The 18,590-nt window shown below is 45.6% G+C and overlaps 1 protein-coding gene across 1 annotated transcript in view; it reads right to left on the reverse strand.

Annotated features, from left to right (window-relative positions):
* TTC7B (tetratricopeptide repeat domain 7B) overlaps positions 1-18,590 on the reverse strand; it is a gene marked incomplete in the record, with an annotated part of 1,939,345 nt that overhangs the window by 1,581,930 nt on the left and 338,825 nt on the right. Inside the window, 1 exon segment of the mRNA XM_044074706.1 lies at positions 7,346-7,514. Coding sequence (XP_043930641.1) covers positions 7,346-7,514 — 169 coding nt within the window.

The raw sequence follows: 18,590 nt of genomic DNA on the forward strand, positions 1-18,590 counted from the left end.
CAAAGTGTGCAAAATCTTTTCCCCTTTATTTTGGGGGTTTGCATAAAAGTAGGCAAATGAATAGTTTGGTTTAAAGCCACACTAGAAACCACTTTAGGCATAAAGGAAGGATTAGTACGCAAAGATACCCTATCCTTATGGAAAATTAAGAAAGGCTCAACCGCCATAAGGGCCTGTAATTCAGAAACCCTTCTCGCAGAGGTAATGGCCAACAAAAAAGCAGTCTTCCATGATAAATATTTCAACTCGGCAGTAGCTGCAGGCTCAAAAGGTTGTAGAGTGAGTTTCTCCAACACAAAATTGAGATCCCAAGCAGGAGTAGGAGCTCTACGTGGGGTCTTATATTCTTTGCCCTCTAAGGAATTGCTTAAACAAAGGATGAGAAAACAATGGTGGGTCACAGTCATAGTGAGCAGAAATTGCTGCAGCATGAACCTTAATAGAGGAGAAGGACAAACCTTTGTCCAGTAACTCAGTAAGATATTGAAGAGCCACACTTAAATTAGGCTTAGAAACATCAAATTCCTTTGCTGTACTCCAAAATAAAAATCTCCTCCATTTATCTGCGCACACTTTCCTTGTACTAGGCCTTCTGGCCTCCAAAATAACATTCAAAACTTGCTGTGGAAGCTGAGACCCTCCAGGGTTTAAAACAGAATATGCCAGGCTGTTAGATGTAGAGAGTGAAGTTTGACATTGAGTAAATGACTGTTCTCCTGAGACAGCAGCTGTGGAATCAAGGCAAAGGCCATGGAGGCACCCGAACCAGACTTCTCAGTAATGGGTACCAGTGCTGTCGAGGCCAATCTGGAGCTATTAAAATCATCTTTGGCTTGTCCTGTCTGACCTTCAGGAGTACCTTTGGGAGGAGAGGCAGAGGTGGAAAGGCATACACATGAAGATTGCTCCAATTGAATGAGAGAGCATCCACTTTCCAAGCTGTGGGATGAAACCTTTCTGTGCAAAACTTTGGCAGCTGGAAGTTTAGTGGAGAAGCGAACAGATCTATGTCTGGAGTTCCCCATAACACTGTCAATTTCTGAAATACATGAGGATCCAATTTCCACTCGTGGGGATCCATAATTTGTCTGCTCAACACATCTGCTAAGGAGTTCTGTGCTCCGGCAGAAACCTTGCCTGAAGATTTAGCTGTAAACTGAGAGCAGTCTCCCACAAAATCATTGCTTGTCTGCATAGAGGATAAGAATGCGTTCCCCCTTGCTTGTTGATGTACCACATGACAGTTGTGTTGTCTGTTAGAACCAACACCTGCCCTGGAAGAAGTAAATCCTTGAAAGCTATTAATGCAAATTGGACTGCTAACATCTCCTTCAAGTTGATATGTAGATGTTGAAGTCTGGCAGGCCACGTGTCTTGTACCCACTTTCCATTTAGATGAGCTCCCCAAGCTTTGTCTGAGGCATCTGTCGTTAGAATCTGACTCGCCTCTGGCCGGGTCACAGAGAGTCCCTTGTTTAGGTGACATTCCTGAGCCCACCACAAAAATTCCTTTTGAATGCAAGGTATTATCTGAATGACAATGTCCATATCTTGGCAGTGCTGTGTCCATACATTTTTGAGATACCATTGCAGCTTCCTCATATGCAGTTTGGCATCGGGAAGCACCAGAATACAAGATGCCATGAACCCCAAGGCTTGAAGGACTGTCCTTGCAGTCAGCCTGGACTGATGAGACAATTGATGGAAGTAAAGAGAAAGATTCTTTTGTTTGTCCGGGGTCAAAAAGGCCATCTGGGATGCTGTATTCAGTCTCACACCCAGAAAGCACATGTCCTGAGAGGGTACTAGACTGGACTTTATTTCGTTCACAGAATACCCCAGGCATCTTAGCACTGCTATCACATACTGTAAATGATGAAGAAGTTCGTCCTTTCCTTGGGCCAGAATCAGGCAATCGTCCAAATAAGGATAGATTTGTATTCCTCTTAGCCTGAAGAAAGCTATCACTGGAGCCAGAACCTTCGTGAACACTCTGGGCGCAGTAGATAAGCCAAAGGGCAATGCAGAGAACTGATAATGAGAAGTCCCAGCCCGAAAACGCAGATACTTTCTGCAACTGAGCCTGATAGGAACATGAAGGTAAGCCTCCTTGAGATCCAGAGTCACCATCCAGTGATCTTTGCCCAGCAGAGGTAAAAGCTGTTGTAAAGTCAACATTTTGAACTTGGGAATGTCCAGATATGTGTTGAGGATAGATAAATCCAAGATTGGTCTCCACGTGTTCCCTTTCTTTGGTACTAGGAACAGGCGAGAATAAAATCCTAGGCCCACTTCTGGCAGAGGGACCGGTTGTATGGACCTTATTTGAAGTAGCAGAGAAATTTGTTTGTGAGCCTCTAGTCTTTGCTGAGGAGGAACGTCCGGCATGCCTTTGAAAGGAGGCAAGGTATGGAAATAAAACTTGTAACCTCGGTGTATGATATCCAATACCCATTTGTCTTGGGTAATCAAATTCCAATTTTCCTTGAAGAGTGCCAACCTTCCTCCCAAAGGAGCTGCCAGGCAAGAAGGATCTGGCAGCTGAAAAGGTAGGTCATTGGGCCTGTTTATGAAAGGGCTGGCCCCTGCCCTCACCCGAAGATTGTGCAGGTGAACTCCCTGTTCTAGGTCTGAAAGAACTCTGAGCTCTGCCCCTACCACGTCTAGATCTACCCCTAGACTGAGAATCATAAGAAGGATACGTCCACCCCTTAGCAGGCCAATTCCTACTAAACTTTGGAGGCTGTACTTGCAAAAAATCTTTAACGGCCTGCATGGACTTAGCCTTGTCTTCCATTTTCTTCAAGACTGACTCCACAGGTGAACCAAACAACACATCAGACTGTAAAGGAGCATCCAAAATCCTTGTCTTAACATGGTCAGATAAATTCTGATCCCTCAGCCATGCGTGCCTGCGAAGAACTGAACCAGTGGCAGCCACCCTAGACGAGGCCTGTACAGCATCAAAACCACATTGTAAAGAATGCTTCCCCACCTGCTCTGAAACATGCACCAAATCTTGTAACTCTTTACACTCAATGCCTTCCGCCAGAGCATCCACCTTAGACTTCAATTGAGAAAGAAGATAGTTTTGATATTTCAACATATGAAACTGGCAATTCAAAGCCCTCATAGCTAGGGTAGAAGATGTATAGACTTTCTTTCCCCATCTATCCAAAGCTCTAGCCTCTTTATCTGGAGGAACCGGATTTTTACAACAGAGGCCTTGACACCCTTAGGTCCCTGACTAACAGTTTCTGGGTCCGCCCTAGGACTCTTATAAAGATATTTATGAGCCTCAGGCACCCTGTAATACCTATCCGGTTTAACAGGAGCAGGAGGCAGAGAATCAGGATTAAGTGAAGCCTCTGCAAACACATCTTCCACAACATCCAGAACAGGAGGTATAGCCAAGGGCCTATGCTGGGGCAAAAGCAAAAATTCCTAAGCCTTTTCCTGGAATCAGGGAAGTCCTGACCTTCCCACTTAAAATGTTCCCTCATGGAATGAAGAGTCTCTGTAAAAGAAAAATCCTCTGGAGGAGAAGCAGAAGGAGTCGAATCATCTGCATCAGAATCAGAATAAGGAGAGTACTCCTGCAAGTCTTCAGCCGAAGACTCAGAAACATCCGAAGCCTGCTCAAAACTCCCCAACTCTGGCTCCACCCTAGGCCTCTTTTCAGGAGGGGGCAAAGAACCTCTAATCAGAGTAATCAAATCTTCTGCCATTTTAAGCATGTGCTTCTTGGGCACAGACCCTGCTGCACTAGGAGTGACACCAACAGAAGCTAAACCTGGCCTGCCTCTGGGAGAAGCCTTGGAAACAGAAGGAGAGGGCCTAACCACCCTAGGAAGGGAGGGGAGTACAGTAACTTGGGAAGCCCCTTCAGCCTGACCTGCCTCCTGAGAGGCCACATCCTGCAATATCAAAGTCTCCCCCTGGGACTCCAGAGAAGCCTCCGTCGGAACCACCGGTTCCACTGACGCCTCTAAAGAACCGACGTCCGAACGGACGACTCTTCTTGGCTGGGTTTAACTGCTTTGTCTTTGCGGTTCTTCGAAGAAGCGGGCGCCGGAGAATCCGACGGCATATTATAATTGCACCGCTTCCCGAAGACCAGCCTAGCACAATCTAACCTTCGCTTGATAGTGCGCTTATTGAACCTAGCACAAAAGCGACACCCAACAACGTCGTGCTCAGGCCCCAAACAAGGAATACACAAAGAATGATAATCCCTATGCGGTATCTGTTTCCCACAAGAAATACTGTTATTCACTTTTTCTGACATCCGGTAAAACACTGAGGCAAGAAAAAACCAAAATATTCCCCAACGGGGTACTTAGCCAACTTTGATTCGGTCTGAAACTCCGAACTCGAAAAATTTCAGAACGCCGAACGGCACTTGCAACGCTGCTTCTGCATCGGACCATGCGGCAAAAAAGACTGAGGATATGACGTCGGTCATGCGCTTTTGTACCCTGACGTCCTGATGTCAGTTTTAAGCGCCTTGACCGACGTCAGCCTTATACTTTGGTATTCGGGCCGACCGAGGACAGCGGACTACCCATATGTAAGGACTGCAGCAATGTGAGATGAAGAACATAGTACAGTTTTGTACCTACCATAAATGTAGATGTTCGAAGATCCACATTGCTGCAGTCCAATTTACCCTCCCTCCTTCCCCTCTGTAGTTAGAGGCGGTTGTGTGGTTTGGGTTGTGAATATTGTAAATATTGTAAATAGGATTAGTGCAGGGGTGGTTGGTTGGTTTTTTGCTGTCTTTTGGTTTTGGCCTTTCTTTTTAGGGCCTTCTGACATCTGGGGCAAGAAAAGACTGAGGATATGACGTCGGTCATGCGCTTTTGTACCCTGACGTCCTGATGTCAGTTTTAAGCGCCTTGACCGACGTCAGCCTTATACTTTGGTATTCGGGCCGACCGAGGACAGCGGACTACCCATATGTAAGGACTGCAGCAATGTGAGATGAAGAACATCAGAGCTTGGGGAGCTATAACGTGCGTGTCAACACCTGGTCATGTCAGACCCATCCGTGTCACACCTGGTCATGTCAGAGTCATCCATGTCAACACCTGGTCATGTCAGAGCCATCAGAGTATCTTAAGGCAACTGATGCTTCTGAGTAATGTCAGCCACAGGGGATTTTTACACCTGTGTTACAGCCCTAGCAAACTTTTTTTGCCCAATTAAGTTGCCCCACAAAAATGCCACGTGTCATTTTTAAGCTTTCCTTTACCTGAGTGACCACTGAATCTAACATGAGGTGATGCAATGAATGAGATCTGCCAAATTTCTAATAAATGCATTCACAACAGTGCTCAGTATATGAGATTTAAGAAGTCTAGCAAGATTATGAGCAAGTCTTAGATAATTTAACTGGGTCATAAACTGGCGGACTGATAGGTGACAAACAGTAAAAGGAGTTCACTGTTGGAAAAAGTGTCCTACAGGGGGCCATACAAATCAGTGATGGGGAGAGGACTGCTTTGTTTATGCCAATGTAGTGGAAATAGGCCTTTCTACAAAATTCAGAAAAATCTGTGGTGGGTGGGGGGAAAATGAGGAAGGGTTTCTGTAAAAAATGGAGCAACATCATGACAGCATAGATTAAAAAAATGCAAACTCTCTAGCCAGGACTAAAGAAAACCAAAAATGGAGTACACATCAGATGCGACAGCTCAATATATACAACATTCTGAGAATGGCATTAAAGTGTAACATATCAAAACCCACTAAAATGAAGAGTACACAAAACGGAGGGTAATGATTGGGTCTCCGATTGTAACCTAATTATGTGTTTGAGACATGGGTGCACATTCACCTCAAACGCAAAGAATCTTGACGTCCGTTTTGAAAGCACACAATAAAGGGTCATGATCAGAGACTCGATCATAATTCCTTGCAGCATATGGAGCTTTATCTGCTTCATATAATGCTGTTAGTTGCAGAAAAAAAGCACCAAGTGTTTTACCAGCTTTCAAAGCCATAGAGCACTTAAGCAAGCACTGCCAGGACAGTGTAAAAAATCTCTTATGTTTATACTCACCCTGTCATGCCTCCAAACTGTCCAGATGTTTGCCTCATATATTTGGTAAGTTCCTCATAAAAATCTGTGGTTTTCTGACAAATCGCGGAGAACCGAGGTCACTAAATAATGACATACATTTAAATTTTCAGACTTCATATCCTTCAGAAAATGCAGGTAAACACAAGCGCTGTTATTCTATCAACTTTCTACGTTTAAGCCAGGCACACATTACCAGCAAACAGAAACTAAGCCAGGCACACATTACCAGCAAACAGAAACAAACCTGTTTTCATTCTGCCACTGTCATTTGCTGGTCAGTGCTGGCAGGTATTACTACCTATCGTGAGACCCGACCTTAACACGTGAAGCAGGGAGTACTTAGCATTTATTAAGATCAGGTCTCACACTACAGTTGTGCTTAAATGATTCGTCTTTTTCTGCCATAACCATCACACTCCATGCATTACAAGCGAATTACTGGACTAAAGAAGGAAGTGGTGACAGAAGTGTGCATATGTCACTAATGACCTCTCACCATGACTAAATGGTTATAGTAAACCAATATAGTTTACAAAATGCACTAGACAGTTTAAGGAAAAAAAAAAACAAAACAACTTGGGGCCCAATTCCAAAACACTTGCTCTCAGCGTAAGTGACCATTTATAGCGACAGCAAGACTTTTGAAATCTGGCCTCCGGTGTAAGCCTATTTATAGATAAGCCTTACACCAAAGTAAATCACTAACACTGAGACCAAGTCTTTCAGAATCAGGGCTGACTTGCACAGAGCAGCCATTTTGGAACTTGATCCCTAATTTTGTGAAAAGGTAAGCGTGGGACATAGTATTAAAACACAAAGGGAATCCTGTCAGACAAGCAAGACCAAAAAGAAGACACTGTCACTTTATCTTGAGGTGATTTCATAAACCAAAACACAATGCTATCAATTTGGTGACTTTACACCTTCATACATGGTACTGTGGAGCTCCAGACGTTAACTGTAGGTAACATAATGCAAACAATGCAAATTTATATTAAAAAACATACAGAATGAAGGCTATACTACTTTAATGTAAGTAATGTCTAAAAGATTTCTTAACCAGAGCAGCCAAATTCAAGTAGCCTATAATACCATCACAAGCTCAGTCAAAAAATGAAGGCTATTTCCCTATTTTATTTTACATATTCTTCAGGAGAGAAACATGATTTATCATGCAGTCTTGTTGCACCAGCCCTCCTCCACTGTAACACTTATTACCACTGAGTGAATAGAATTCAAGCAAAAAATTACATTTCCTACCTTTTGTTGCATATGCCTCAGCAATCATCCTCAGTCTGTAGACAGGCACTGCCACTAACTGCATCTCATCAAGTGCAACTCTGCTATAGATAGCTTGAGCTTCCTTATAATCACTTTCCACGTAATTCAACTTGGCCATGATTAAACTGGCTTCTTGCAAGAATTCAGGCTAAGAAAGAAAAAAAGTGATGTGATGTGTCTGTCTTTCTCGAGAGTATTTTGTCATGTGCTGTTAACAAAACATCACATGCTATAACTTAGCAGACCTATTTGTATCAGAACACCACTCACTGTCCTCAAGAAAATGACCAAGTCACATCAGTCATATTCCCTCCCCACATACACACACACAAAAAAAACTACAAGCTCAACACAATACGTCTTATTTTTAACACTGAATACAACAGATGCATTTTTATCATATCAGCTGTTCTGTGAGAAAATCTACCTAGGATGTTCTTAATTTGGTTGATGGTCTATTGGGAAAACAAATGCTGGCAACGAAGTAAAAAAGAAGTCATGTACTTACCATAATGTTCCATGTGAGTTGTTCATCTAGCCTTCATTCTTTACTGATGGGTTCGGAGCCGATACCTCAGCTCCGATACGACCAATTGCAAAGCTCGAGGTCTTCAAATAGCTCTAGGCCAAGTCCCTATCCCATGATGCACCTGGAATTACTGCAGATCTTTTTTGCTGCGCATAATAATATCATATGTCATTCTTTCACTCCCAAGAGAAAGGTATAGAAGGACTGAGTAACCAGGAAGGATCCAGCATCTCGGTCATCTATCAGCCTAGGAGGGGGTAGGAGGGAGGGGCATAAGAATGAAGGCGAGATGAGCAACTCACATGAAACGTTATGGTAAGTACATAACTTCTTTATGTGAAGTTGTTCAATCTCGCCATTCATTCTTTACTAATGGGTAGCTTCCCAAGCACCATCAACATCGGGTGGCTAATGGGAGTATATTTCTCAGGACTGTGAAGCCAAAGGAGGCCCTGTCCCTGGAGGTCTTGCCAACTTTCTAATTAGTAAAAAAAGTATGAGGTTTTGACCAAGTGGCTGCTGCACAAATGTTATCAATAGGAAGTTTGGCAGAAAAAGATCATGTAGAAATTGCTCTGGTTGAGTGAGCTTTAATCTTATGTTGCAAAGGTATACTGGCAGCTGAATAGGCAAAGGTAAATCAGTCAGATAACCATTTAGACAGAGTTGTTTTAGCCACTGGTCTACCCTTCCTGGAGTCTGAAAATGAAAAAAAAAGCTGGTCTGATTTTCTGAAATCTTTTGTTCTATCCAAATAAAATCTGAGCTGTCTGTGAACATCAAGTTTGTGCAGCATATACTCTAAATTGTTCGAATGGTTGGGGAAGAAGACTGGCAAATCAATAATTTGTTTGAGATTGGCTTCAGTGCAAACTCTGGTCAAAAATGTGGGGTTTGTTCTAAGTGAGACTCTGTCAGCATGGAATATCAAATGGGGAGACTGGATAGATAAAGCCTGAAGCTCTGACACTCTGCGGGCAGACGTAATAGCTACCAGAATGATGGTCTTCCATGACAAAAATTTGAAGTCATAAGAAGAAGCTGGTTCAAATGGCAGAAGAATTATCCAGGAAAGCATAAAATTTAGATTCTATGGAGAATAGGGAGATTTCACAGGTGGTCTAATATGAAAGGTCCCTTTGAGAAAAGCTTTGGATAACTTCTGAGACATGATATTCAACCCTTCAAATCCAAGATGGAAATTAGAAATAGCAGCCAATTGAACACTAACTGCTGCTGCAGCTCCTTTGTTAAAAATCATAGTCAAGAACTCTACAATGGAGGCCATAGGGGCTTGGTAAGGGTCAATATTGTTTTTAGAGGCCCATATAGAAAAATGTTTCCATTTGCTAAGATATAGCTTCCTAGTAGAAGATTTATGAGAACATGCTGGCTATGCCCTTATAACTCTCCCCTCTAACTTCTCTCACTCCATCTACCCTCTACCTCTCTTCCATCCCACAAACTACCTTTGATTACAGTAAGCTCTGATACTTCCATGCCTATCTACTTATTATATGGCAGTAACTTCTTATTGTAAAAAGAAGTTATGTCCTTACCATAACGTTCCATGTGGAGTGTTCATCTCGCCTTGGTTATTACACATGGGTTCGGAGCCGATCCTCGGCTCCGTCGCCGACTGCAAGCTCTGCATCGAGAAGAAGCTCGAGGACATCTAATACCCACAATCCCCCTCTGCCTTTACCTCAGATCTAGTTTGCAAGCAAACCAGACATACGCACGCACACATGCCACTATATACATAATATACATATATACAAACATACCCTGAGTATGATAGTAACAGTACTACTGCAACAGCAGAAGGAGAATACTCCAGACCAGGCACCAAATTCTACGGTCTTCCTAAGGGGGGGAAGCTTGGGAGTGTAATACCAGCGAGATGAACACTCCACATGGAACGTTATGGTAAGGACATAACTTCTTTATGTGAGAGTGTTCAATCTCGCTTTGTTCTTACACATGGGTAGCGCCCCTAGCTCCATGATCCTGAGGAACTCAAGGGAGAACGTTCTTGAGCACAGTGGAACCAAAGGTTGCCCTATCCCTAGAAACCCTGTCCACTTTGTAATGAGAGATAAATGTATGTGGTTTAGCCCAAGTAGCAGCCGCACAAATAGTGTCTAAAGGTAAGCGAGCTGCGTGAGCCAAAGATGTAGACACTGACCTGGTAGAATGTCCTCTGGGTTTTGCAGATAAAGTTTGGTCAGAGGCTTCATAAACATATGTGATACAGTCAGTTAGCCATTTAGAAAGAGTTCGCTTTGTAACTGCAAGACCCTTTCTGCTGTCAGCAAAAGCTACAAATAGTTGATCAGATTTCCTGTGATCTTTTGTTCTATCCAAATAAAATCTGAGTTGTCTATGGACGCCTAGTTTGTGCAACATATACTCCAATTTATTAGAGTGGTTTTAAAGAAGGTGGGTAATTCAATGGACTGATTGATATTACTAGAGGAACAAACTTTGGGAAGAAAGGATGGATTAGTGCGTAGGGATACTCTGTCAGAATGAAATATTAAATAAGGATGTTTGACCGAAAGGGCCTGAAGCTCAGACACTGCCTAGCAGATGTAATGGCCACTAGAAATAATGTTTTCCATGATAAAAATTTCAACGTGCAACCTGAAGCTGGTTCAAAGGGTGGCAACATTAATTTAGAAAGCAACAAATTTAAATTCCACGGTGACGTCGGACTTCTGACTGGTGGTCTGATATGAAAGGAACCTTTTAAAAAGGCTTTACAAAGTCTGTGAGCCATAATAGGCACACATTCTTCTATATGATAGTTAGAAATGGCAGCTAACTGTACTCTTAAAGTAGCCGGGGAAGCTCCTTCATGAAATAATTCAGTCAAGAATTCTAAAACCTTGTTTAACGGAGCTGTAACAGGGTCCAACTGATGTGACTCCCAGAAGACAAAACGTTTCCATTTACTGGTGTAAGTCTTTGTAGTGGAAACTTTATGAGAAGCTACCAAAATATCCTGAACCGCTGATGTAAGGGGAATTGACCTGGCTAAAAAGGGAAGCGGAGCAGCCAAGCTGCTAGATGGAGAGATTCCAGAGATGGGTGAGGAACTCCTGACGAATGAGTCAGTAGATCTGGCTCTGGGTCCAGCATCCAAGGTCCCCGAATGCGGTGATGCAATAGAAAGGGAAACCAAATTTGACGAGGCCAGAACGGAGCAATGAGAATTATAGTCCTCTGAAGGTTGTTTGCTTTCTGTAGAAACTTTGCAATCAGGGGAAATGGAGGAAAAGCATATAGGAGACCCGGGGCCAATCGCGGCACCAGCGTCCCTGGGGACTTCCCCTGGAGGGGGTAATAGGGCAAAGTAGCTCCTGCATTTGGCATTCATTGGAGACGCAAACAGATCGCAGGTAGGCTGGCCCCATTTGCGAAAAATCCTTTCCGCAACTGACTGTTTGAGGGACCACTCGTGAGGCAATAGTATTGTTCTGCTCAGCCTGTCGGCTATGACGCTTGGATGACCCCGGATGTGCTATGCATCAGAAAGCGACCGGTGGACTCTGCCCATTGCCAAATTCTCATGGCCTCTCTGCATAGTTGGTAAGACCTGGTTCCCCCTTGCTTATGTACCAGACTACTGACATGTTGTCTGTCTGAACTGCAATGGTCCCTGGAGGAAGAAGGGGAGCAAAGTGTTGCAACGCCAAGAACACTGCCCTCAACTCCAGAACATTGATGTGCAGATTGTACTCCAGATTGGTCCATTCGCCTTGGACTGTCTGTCCCTGAAAGATGCCCCCCCACCCTATCAGGGAAGCGTCCGTGGTTATCGTTGCTGACGGTGTGGGTAGCACAAATGGTCTTCCGCCGGATAGGTTGCAAGTCTGTAACCACCACCTTAGGTGTGATTTGCATGTTTTTGTTATCAATATTTTGTGAGTCAGTGGAAGTTGTTGGAATGACCATTGTGCAAATAGAAGCCATTGTAGCACTCTCATGTGCAGTCTTCCCAATGGTATTGCTATGAGAGAAGCTGCCATGAGACCCAGAACTTTCAGAACAATTTTTGCTGGGGATTTTCTGGACGATAGCAGAAGGGAAATGTTGAATTGAAGTGCTACTATTCTTTCTGTCGGAAGTTTTAGAACTAACTGACGCGTATCTAATTCCGCTCCTATGAATAAGATATGCTGTGATGGCTGTAGCAAAGATTTCTAAATTTACTGAAATGCCAAGGTGTGTACAAAGTTGTAGGAGTAATCCCTGGCATGTATCAGTTGACGCCTGGTGGTGGCAGACAGGAGCCAGTCGTCCAGATACGGAAACACCTGGAATCCTAGGCCTTAGATGAGACGCTACCACTGCCATGCATTTGGTGAAGACCCTGGGGCTGTGGTCAGACCAAAGGGCAGGGCTCAAACTGATAGTGACTGGCTCCCAGCCGAAGCGCAAGTGATCTCTGGACACCCTGGCCATTTTGATGTGGTAGTATGCGCCCTTCAGATCTATTGAGCACATCCAGTCGCCCTTCCGTAAGAATGGAAGGATCGATTGAAGCGTGACCATTCGAACTTTTCCTTCTTGACAAAGGTGTTGAGATGACTTAGGTCCAGAATTGGCCTCCAGTCCCCTGTTTTCTTTGGAACTAAAAAGAACCTTGAGTAAGTTCGAATCCTATTTGGTCCGCTGGGACTGGTTGGATGACTTTTTCTAGCAGCTTTGAAATTTCTGTAGCTGCTGGGTCTCGCAGATGGGGTGGTACATCTGGGAGTTTTCTTTGGAATGGGGTGGATAGAAACGGGATTTTGTAACCTCTGGTAACAATGCTTTTACCCAATTGTCTGAAGAAAGGTTTTGCCAGGCCTGAGGGTATAAAGCTAGCGACCCCGACTGCCTCTAGAGCAGGACAGTCGGGCCTCCTCTCAGGAGTGCTGAAAGGTTTGCCAGGAGGTTATCCCTGTCACCTTGGTTTTATGGACCCCTCTGCCGCCAGGGCGGCGTCTTCCACCTCTGCCCCCTCTGCCTCTAGAGGGGCATCACCCTGTGTGTTTGGAAAGACCCTTGGGGTTTTCAAACCACATTTTCCCACCACGCTGCCCTTTGGGGTACGGTCTGGAAGGGTGGAAAACGGACTCCGACAGCAGACAGAGTCTTTCCCTCCTGTTCACACCGGGTAAGGGTCTCCTTTACTTTAGGGCCAAAAGTGTGGCTCCATCAAATGGGGCGTTAGTAAAGGAAGACTTGAAGGCTTCCGCAAACGAACATAAGCGCATCCAGGATTGCCTACGAAGAGCAATCGCTGAAGCCGCTGCCCTACTCGATCCTTCGGCTGCATAGGATATCAGCCTCATGGACGAAGTTCACAATGGACGTAAGGGTGTTGAGATGCGCTGTAACTTTCTCTGAGACAGCGGCATCTGTAGCACCCTGGAGGGTATCTCCCAACTCTTTGACTAGATCCCTCTGTAAACGTGTAAAATGGGTCAAATAGTTCAGGGAACGCATAGAGAAAGCCGCTGAACTGAAAATGCGCTTCCGTGATCTGTCCATGGTCCTAGAATCTTTGTTAGGCGGATGGACAGATGAGGAAGACTCCGACATCTCCTTTTTCGTGGCGCTGCCACCACCATGGCGCCTACCGAACTCCTTTGGTAAGGTAAGCTTTGTCCTGTGGTGCCGTGATGTACTTATTTGGCTTCCTAGGGACAGGTTCCACCGTGTCAGGAGTCTCCCACGCCCTTCGAGCAATTAATTCCATCAACTCATCAAAGGGCGGAGTGACCCAGGAGGAGGAAGGACGGGCACCAAATGCCTTCAGCAAAACTGACTCATCCTCAGAAGGGGGGAGGGCTTGCCAGTCACCTCTCTGTTTAAGGATCTCCAAGATGTCAGCAAAAGAGACATCCTCTGAAGGTGACTTAGGGGACCCTTCTGACTCATCTAAGTCAGTATCAGATGTCAAGGATTCTTGTGGAGAATCCAAGTGTCTCCTCTTACACAGTCTTTTCCTAGGAACTTCTTCATGGGGAGCATCCGAAGCCTCCGAGGAAGAGGGGCACCTCCAGGGGTGGCTGAGACACTGGTGCCCGACGCTTGGACGTGGCCGTGGGTGCAGAGGAGGATAACGGTCCTTTGCGGGGAGGAGAAGCTGTACCTGCTGATGTGGTTGTCTGAGTAGACAACACCTTCCTCATGAGGTCGAAGGCCCCCGGGTCCCGAGTCGAGGTATCTCACGGTTCAAGAAATGGGAAGAATCCCCGAAACAGGAGCCGAAGGCACCGACCCCGAGGACGGAACCGAATCGATCCGTGCCGAGGCCCCGAGAGGGAGAGTCGGAACCGAAACATCGGTCCGACTCTCGGTCCCGGAACCAAGGACAGATCTTCGGGCCCGAGACTCCGGTGCCGGATCGGATGGAGTCGAGGTAAATGGTGCCGACCGAGAAAAAGACGGTTCTGGCACCGAGGGCTCCACAATCATCAGGTCAGCTTCTTCCGGCTCCGAAGACTGAACAGGTCTCGGAGGAGGAACAGATGGAGATAGTGGCAGGCCTTCAAGTCTCGACATCAACAGAGGAGACCGAAATAAGCTTGGACAGGGCCGTATGCTCCATAAGTTTCTGCACCACACGGTCCACGTCGGTGTCGGAAAGGGCTCTAGAAGAACGAGTCGAAGGGATCGAAGATGGCGCCGACCTCAGCAGAGTCGGTGGAGGGAGCTCCGTCACCGGTTCCAAGACTCGAGGCTCGGACTGCCAACAGTTGAACACTCGGCCCCGAAGTCTGTGGAACCGGTGATCTAACTAGACTCGAAGAGCTCGGAGCCGATGACTTTGGCTCCGACGCCTTCGACCCCTTCAAAGACTTGGATGCCTGGTCTGAAGCATCCAGAGCCTCCTGGAAAGAGGGTTTCAGCAATCCTCTATCCATCAGTTTCCTGCGCCTATCTGTCATGACCCTCCCACTAAAAGAGTGACAAATAGAGCAGTCCTCTTGTAAGTGGAGAGGGCCAAGACAGTAGACACAGGAACTGTGGTTGTCTGTGACCGACATTTTTTGGCCACACTGACAACGTTTAAAGCCAGATTTCATCTTTTCAGACATATTGAAAAATGAAAAGACAGTCCAGTCCAGTAAAAAGTCCAATCCAGTAAAAGTGTCAAATCCGGTAATAAAAGTCTGTTTGATACTAACTAAAACAAGCTTTTAGTCAAAATTGTCAAATCCTTGAACTGCCTAAAGGCAAGACTATAACCAGTATCTAGTCACAAGTCCAAGAAGGGGTAGGCCCCGAAAAACTCTAAACTCGAAAGTTAACTAAGTTAACTATTCTAATTATCGAGAATTCCGAATGACTCACACACCTACTCTTATACTTTAAGTAACTAGATAAAATACTCTGAAATTTAAACAGAATAGATAAAAATCTTATCTGTACAGCCTCGAGCTAGTCTCCAACGATGCGTATGCAGCAGCGGCAAACTAGATCTGAGGTAAAGGCAGAGGGGGATTGTGGGTATTAGATGTCCTCGAGCTTCTTCTCGATGCAGAGCTTGCAGTCGGCCGGCACGGAGCCGAGGATCGGCTCCGAACCCATGTGTAAGAACAAAGGCGAGATTGAACACTCTCACATCAGTTGTTAATATCTGCTATGACTTATCTATTGAATGTACTGTGTTCTTCACCTGTAACTATGTTTGTAATATTTTAATTTCTAAGATTCTTTATCTGTAACTATGTCTGTAATATTTTAATTTGTGGAGCTTTTCTCCCCGGGCCTCAGCTGAAAATGGACCTGCGTCCAGTCGGACATTCCTGGTCAACAAATATAAATAAATAAATAATAATAGGATCTGTTTTGTCTCATCGGAGTTTATGGAACCTGGCTATGATGGGAAATGAAGCAGCCAAGCTGTCAGCTTCAGGGACTGCAGAAAGGGATGAAGATCTCCCGACGAGTGCGTCAGAAGGTCAGGAACTGGGTCCAGAATCTAAGGGTCCTCCAAAAGATGAAGTCGAAGGAAGGGGAACCAAATCTGACGAGGCCAATGAGAGGCTGTTAGAATGATGGTCCTTCCCACGGTTTTTGCTTTCTGTACAACATTGGGTATCAAATGGATTGGTGGAAATGCATAGAGGAGACCCGGAGGCTAATTGTGTACGAGTGCATCCCTTGGGGCTTCTCCCGAAGGGGGAATCAGGGCAAAGTAGCTTCTGCATTTCGTGTTCATGTGACTGGCAAAAAGGTCGCAGCAAGGCTGGCCCCACCTGCGGAATATTCTGTCCGCTATTTCTTTCTTGAGGGACCACTCGTGGGGCAACAAGATTGTCCTGCTCAGCTTGTCTGCTATCACGTTGGATTTCCCCGGGATGTGCATTGCCAACAGAAAGCGCTGGGTGGAAACAGCCCATTGCCAAACTCATTTTGAGAGCCTCATGACAAAGGGGGTAAGACCTGGTTCCTCCTTGTTTGTTCAAATACCAGACCACCAACATGTTGTCTGTCTGAATCGCAATCGTACCCACAGAAAGAGTCCTGAAAGTACTGCAACGCCAAAAGTACTGCTCTCATCTCCAGGACATTGATATGCCGATTTGTCTCTTGCTCGGTCCATGTGCCTTGGGTAGTCTTTCCCTGAAAATGCCCCCCCCCCCATCCTATCAGGGAAGCGTCCATGGTCACTGTAGCCGCTGGACGGGGTAGCACAAATGGGCATCCTATCATGACATGAAGTAAGGTCAACCTCCACTGAAGGTCCTTTTTGCAAGAATTTGTGATCATTATAGTGAGTCATGGGGAGCTCTTGGTAAGACCATTGAGTGAACAGCAGCCCTTGCAGTATCCGAATGTGCATACAAGCTAGTGGAACAGCCAAAATTGCTGCTGCCATCACGCCCAATAATTACAGAACTTCTGATGCTGGTGCTCTGTCTTTTGATATAAGAACGCTGACACAGAAGAATGACTCTTTCTATTGGAAGCCTTAGTGTGGTGGTGGTGGTGGTGGTGTCCAACTCTGCCCAGATAAAAACAATATGCTGTAATGGCGACAAGGCAGATTCTTCTGAGTTGATTGTAATGCCCAGTTGATTACAGAGTGGACTCCCTGGTTTGAATGAGTTGATGCCTGGTGGTGGCGGAAAGTTGCCAATTGTCTAGGTATGGAAACACCTGGAATCCTAGATGCCTCAAATGAGCCGTGACCACTGCCATGCATTTGAACACTCTAGGGGCTGTAGTGAGATCAAAGGGCTGGGCTCAAAACTGGTAATGATTGGCTCCTAGTCGGCAGCACAAATGATCCCTGGATGGCCTGGCCATTTTGACGTGGTAGTACGCATCCTTGAGATCTATAGAGCACATCCAATTGTTTCTCCCTAAGAAGGGGAGTATAGACTGAAGCGTGACCATCCGGAACTTCTCTTTCTTTACATATTTGTTCAGTTTGCTGAGGTCCAATATGGGTCTCCAGTCCCCCGTCGTCTTTGGAACCAAAAAGAATCTTGAGTAAGTTCTGGATCCTGCCCGGTCTGCTGGGACTGGATGACTCTTTTTGATAGCAACTTTTGGACCTCTATTGTTGCCTGTTCCCTGTAACTGGGTGGAACGTCCGGGATTTTTCTTATGAGTTGCCGGGGTGTGGTAAATGAGATGAAGTATCCTGTGGAAATGATACCTTGTACCCAGCTGTCTTTTACTTTGAGCCAGGCGTCTGGATACAAAGATAAGAGACCCCCGACTGCCTCCAGAGTAGGACAGTAGGGCCTCCTTTCAGGAGCACTGATAGAGCTTCCCAGAGAAGTGATCTCTGTCGCCCTGGTGTTGTGGATCCCCTCTGCTGCGAGGGTGGCGTCTTCCATTATTGTCCCCTCTTCTGCCTCTGGATGGGGGGGGTTCACCACGTGTGTCCTGAAAGGCTCCTTGGGCTTTTCAGAACCACATTTTTCCTCCCCTTTGACCTTTGGGGTAGGATTAGGTAGGGGTGGAAAAAAGGACCCCGACGGCAGACAGAGTCTTTCCTTCCTGTTCACACCTGGTTAAGGTTTCCTTCACATTAGGCCTGAAAAGGGATGAGCCATCAAAGGAAGTGTTCACGAAAGAGGATTTGAAGGGCTTCGTGAAGGAACACAAGCGCATCCAGGAGTGTCTCCTAAGAACAACTCCTGTACCCGCTGCCCTACTCGTTCTATCAGCTGCATAAGAGATGAGGTGCATGGATGAGTTGACTATAGAATTGAGAGTAGCAAGCTGGCCGGCAACTTTGTCGGAAGCTCCTGCAGCTACTGTACCCTGAAGAGCATCTCCTAGCTCCTTAATGAGATCTCTTTGTAACCTGGTAAAATGGGTTAAATAGTTGAGCGAACTAAGTGCAAAGTTCGCTGAACTATACATGCGCTTCGCATATCCATCCATAATCCTGGAGTGTCGGTTAGGAGGATGGACAGACGAGGAAGTCTCAAATATTTCCTTTTTGGTGGCTGCTGCCACCACCATGGCATCAACTGGAACACCTTTTGCTAGAATAGATTTGTCAAGGGGGGCAGAGAGGAATTAATAACGGCCTCCTAGGGACAGGCTCCATAGTATCCAGAGATTCCCATGCCCTTCTGAGACCAGCTGCATCAGCTCATCAAAGGGCGGAGACACCCAAGAGCTGGAGGGCTAAGACCCGAAAGCCTTCAGGAGAACTGACTCATCCTC

The sequence above is a fragment of the Protopterus annectens genome, chromosome 6.part0 (assembly GCF_019279795.1).
Source record: "Protopterus annectens isolate FY-2018-M chromosome 6.part0, PAN1.0, whole genome shotgun sequence".
NCBI classification, from domain to species: Eukaryota; Metazoa; Chordata; order Ceratodontiformes; family Protopteridae; genus Protopterus; species Protopterus annectens.